Source organism: Monopterus albus, unplaced genomic scaffold (assembly GCF_001952655.1).
Source record: "Monopterus albus unplaced genomic scaffold, M_albus_1.0 scaffold257.1, whole genome shotgun sequence".
Taxonomy (NCBI): domain Eukaryota; kingdom Metazoa; phylum Chordata; class Actinopteri; order Synbranchiformes; family Synbranchidae; genus Monopterus; species Monopterus albus.
The window spans coordinates 470,288-475,094 of record NW_018128137.1 but is presented as its reverse complement, the minus strand read 5'-3'; the positions used below and the strand labels follow the sequence as shown (position 1 = coordinate 475,094).

At 44.1% G+C, this 4,807-nt stretch overlaps 1 protein-coding gene across 1 annotated transcript in view; it reads right to left on the bottom strand.

Annotated features, from left to right (window-relative positions):
- The window catches only part of creb1b (cAMP responsive element binding protein 1b), a 17,602-nt gene that overhangs the window by 6,775 nt on the left and 6,020 nt on the right, over positions 1 to 4,807 (bottom strand). The window contains exons 2-7 of the mRNA XM_020621303.1: positions 4,226 to 4,338; positions 3,643 to 3,789; positions 3,410 to 3,510; positions 2,178 to 2,332; positions 1,511 to 1,693; positions 972 to 1,125 (exon numbers count right to left, since the gene is read on the bottom strand). Coding sequence (XP_020476959.1) covers positions 972 to 1,125; positions 1,511 to 1,693; positions 2,178 to 2,332; positions 3,410 to 3,510; positions 3,643 to 3,789; positions 4,226 to 4,330 — 845 coding nt within the window. The 5' untranslated portion in view covers positions 4,331 to 4,338. The remainder of the gene's footprint in view (positions 1 to 971; positions 1,126 to 1,510; positions 1,694 to 2,177; positions 2,333 to 3,409; positions 3,511 to 3,642; positions 3,790 to 4,225; positions 4,339 to 4,807) is intronic.

The window sequence follows — 4,807 nt, the reverse complement described above, 5'->3', positions numbered from 1 at the left end:
ACCCAGCTGCTTGGCGATGGTCTTGTAGCCCATTCCAGCCTTGTGTAGGTCCACAATCTTGTCCCTGACATCCTTGGAAAGCTCTTTGGTCTTGGCCATGGTGAAGAGTTTGGAATCTGGATTGACTGATTGCTTCTGTGGACAGGTCTCTTTTATACAGGTAACGAGCTGAGAGGGCTCCTAATGTCAGCTCGTTACCTGTATAAAATACACCTGGGAGCCAGAGATCTTGCTGACTGATAGGGGATCAAATACTTATTTCATTCATGAAAATGCAAATTAATGTACAACTTTTTTTGTAATGCATTTTTCTGGATTTTTTTTTTTTTGTTATTGTTGTGTCTCTCACTGTTCACATAAACCTACCACTGACATTGTAGACTGATCATTTCTTTGTTAGTGGGCAAACTTACAAAATCAGCTGGGGTTCAAATCATTTTTTCCCTGACTGTATGTCAGAGAGGAGAGAAAGACGAGGATAGACCCAGGCTGCAGGTGAAAGCAGTGCAGGTGACGCCAGTTACGCCAGGGTGAGGAGGGAGGGAGACAGCGCAGGCTTGGGATGTTTAAGATCCCAGTGATATTTTTTACAGGTAAGATGATGTAAACGTAAATTAGCCTGTGTTCAGATGATTAAATGAGTTAGCAAGTTTCCATCTCTCTATGGAACTACAATTAGTTTTTGTATCAGCCCATTTAGATTAACTGTGGGGGAGATGAGAGTTCTTTTGCCGTGCACAAATGGCATATGCCCATATGCATCCTGTGCATGTAGCCTGAGGGAGGAAGAGCAGGATGGGGGGTGGGGGTGTGTGCTGGGGGGCTTGTCCCGGGAATGAGCAAGATGCACGGCAGGTCTGTAGCTGAGAGACACCACGTCTTCACTTGATACATCAGACGGTGTAAAATCTCCGTTAACATTCGTTAACGTTCGGATTTATTATTAAATATAATTTCCCCTCTGTTCTCACCTGTTCTTCATGAGACGGACCTCCCGTTTGCGGGTGACCTCTTCTGTGGCACCCTGAGTGGGGAGAGCAGGGGAAGAAGCCATGACCACGCCCGGGGCGATGGTGCTGGCTGGGGCTGCTCGGATCTGATAGGCCTGGACGTCACCGGAGGCAGCTGAAAGGTGTGGTTGGCATAAAGTGGACGTTATATTTTTGACAAAACCAGTCAGTGTTTAATTTGATTGTGGACTATTTGCTGCTAGCAGCATAAAATGATCCTTATTAGGCAGAAATAGTACCTGCAAGGATGCATGACAAAATAAAATGGGTAACATTCATTTCATTCATTCATTTTCTACCGCTTAGTCCCTGAACGGGGTCACGGGGGGGCCGGAGCCAATCCCGGCCGGCAATCGGGCGAAGGCGGGGTACACCCTGGACAGGTCGCCAATCCATCGCAGGGCTTAAAATGGGTAACACTAACACAGAAATTTCCCCACTGTGGGATCAATAAAGTACCCTACCCTACCCAACCCAACCATCATGGACCTCACTCTCACCTTGGACCACGACCTGGTTACTGGGAACCAGTATCTGTTGGCCATCGCTGGTCTGTGCATACTGGAGGATGGTGGCTCCAGGCTGGGCTGCTGCTGCATTGGTCATGGTCAGAGTTTGAAGGCCCTGAACTCCATCTGTACCGTTATTAGCCAGCTGAATGGCCCCACCCTGTGTGATTGCAACTTTGGAGAAAGAGACAGATGACAAGGAGGAGAAAGAGATTGAATCAAATTGAGGAAAAAATATAAAAAAGAAACAATTAGAATTTTGTTTTATTCAGACTTTGGTATGATCACATCTAACTTTGTTTGGAATTTGGGTAAGAAGCCATAGCAGTACAGAACAGTCTGCCATTCAGCCATTCATGCAAACACATTCTGATGATACCTAGGATGTGTTTGCCTGCTTTAATGCCTTACCTCTTGTTCAATATGAAGCATCACATCATATCTTAATGACAAAATGTTCATGTGAACCACAGAAATGTTGCCTCAGGCAACTGCTGAGTAACCAACTAGCTACTTTAAAAAAAGACTGGGTGGTTGTCCAAATAGCTTTAAACTGTCCATTATACCATAACACATCAATAGGTGGAGTTTCACACCCCAGTCATTATGTCTGCATTACATTAACTTAATCCATTCCACCAAGCCAACCATCACCTACTGTATTGGCCACTGCTGGTCTGGTAGATGGGTGTGGGGACAGTAACGGTGGTAATTGCAGGTGTGGCAGCAGCAGCGGATGAATCCTCCTCAGTCTTTTCCTCCTCGATGCGAGGGACAGCCGGTGCGTCGGATGAAAGGTCGTTCAGGATTTTCCTGTTGGGACAAACAACGGTGTGGCGTGTCAGAGTTAGTGGGATGACACTGACCTGACAGAGAAATCTCACCTTTATTCATGACTTCAATACTCCATAAATATAACAAGACAGATTATTAAAAGAACACATTGGTTTAAAGGATAAGGCTGATCAGTTTCTATATTAACAGGATTTTCAACACTCCCCATACAGAGTGAGATGCCCTGCCGCACTGGGTGACCCCAGACCCGAGCATGAGGATCTTGCAAAATGTAAACAAAGCTGAGAGCTCATGCAAGATCTCATGCATGTGCAGCTGACTCTGGAAATTATGGCCACTCGGAGCCTTTGGGGCAACATAATGAGGTCTGAGGTTTCGAAATGAAAAACAAACAAACAAACAAACAGAAAAAACACATCACCCAGTGCAGTGGCATGTTGACCTGATGTGTATTTAATCATTTTTGAACAACAGAGGTGGTCTACAGCACAGACAAACAAGCTAATCCAGGACTGATCCACTGACGGACATCAAATGTGAGCAGAGGCTAATCATTTTCAGTTTGAGTCTCAATATGGGGATTGCTGAATATATTATTCATATATAAAAAGACCGGCTTTATCCTTTAGACAGATCTTCATCTCCAGTTTTAAGGCACCTCTAAGCCAAAAGTTTGCTCTGTGTCTTTCTGCTGGATGATTATCACCATAGTTTCCAGTAAACAAGGCTCTTTTGCAGTAAGCACAGCCACAGAGGTTTTAGAGTTAACTTACTGATAGTAAGGAGCAGAATGGGTAGAAAATTAACAAAACCTGATTTTATACCCAATAAGCCAGTAATAAAATCAATAATTGGTGTTTGCACTGCAAAACAAGAACAATTATTATATTTTGCATTATTCATTATATTAAAATGCTCATCAATGCAGGTGAATGCCCTTAAAAATGTTAAACAATAACCTACTTATCTGTAATTTCTTATAACATTATGATGGCATTTAAAACTTTTAGGTAGTTTTTGAATTATTTATAGGATTATCATGATGGTCTTGGCAATCTCATTAGTGTGCTGCAAACACACACACACACGTGTCACCTGTATGAGGGGCGTCGTGACAGAATCTCTCTGCGTTTCTGAGAGTCGGTCACACTGTCTACTGACTCCTGAGAATCCTCACTTTCTGCTATAGTGGAAATCTGGAACAAACGTGTAACCCAAACAAAAATGCATCAAACAAACCTTCAAATTTCATGCTGCTTATGCTGTGGCTGAACATGAAACACCTAAAACTGGGAGTGTGTGTGTGTGTGTGTGTGTGTGTGTGTTACCTGTACAGCCTGGACCTGTGGGGACTGGATAACAGACGGCTGTGCAGCCTGGATGACACCGTGGACTTGAACCGTCTGTCCGTTGGGAAGCTGAACCAGTGTTACCGTGGGACCTGTTGCTGAGGCGTGGCCTGTTGTCATGGATACCTGAAATTCAGACATGACAACTGTGTCTGCCATGTGCAGTTTAACGTGAACTGTTTTTTGAACATGTGTGACATTCAGCAGTGGTTATTTTCAAAACGTACAGTACAGAGTGTAAACCTCATCTGTCAGTTTATTAGGAACCCCGACCTGAAACTAAGTCACTCTAATCCAACAGTCCTACAATAAATCCTACTTCATGAAGGTGACTGTGTACTATTAGTGTTCAGACTGTTTCAGAGCTGTTGAGTCAGTTGTGTGATCATTTTGGAGGCTGTAGTTCGTGCTGCGGTTCAACTGTTCCTGTTATTCAGCCCAGCCTCACTGATATAAATGGGGTGGACAAAATAATAGAAACATCTATTAGTGTAAGACAAGGAAATTCAAAAGTAGCACAGGCTACATCTGTGGCGGTAACAGTGTTTACATTAGCTGCTACCTGTGCCAAAGTAGCGATCTGTGCAGGGGTGATCTGCTGGTTCTCCGTCTCAGTCGCTGCAGTCTCCGCCCCCTGCTGAGCCTCCACTGCTGATTCCATCTTCATTGGCTGAGCTGACAACGGAGATTTGAAGAGAGGCCATTAAAAATAACCATTTATGTGGAGCTGCAGCCACAGAACCTGTATTATCCGAATCACCAACTGTTTATGTACTGAAACTATTAAGGAAACCGTGTAAACTGAAACCCACACACAAATCAAATCAAATCAAATTTTATTTGTATAGCGCCAAATCACAACAAAAGTCATCTCAGGACACTTTACAAACTAAGGTCTAGACCTTACTGTTATCAATATTATTACATAGGGAAAACCCAACAAATCCCCCTTGAGCAAGCACTTGGCGACAGTGGGGAGGAAAAACTCCCTTTAACGGAAGAAACCTCCAACAGACCCCGGCTCTTGGTGGGCGGCCTTCTGCCTCGACCGGTTGGGGTGAGTGGATAGAGGAGAGACAAAAGAAGAAAAGCAACAAGACACAACAATCAAACACTGATCAGGTCGATGTGGCCGGTGACTGCT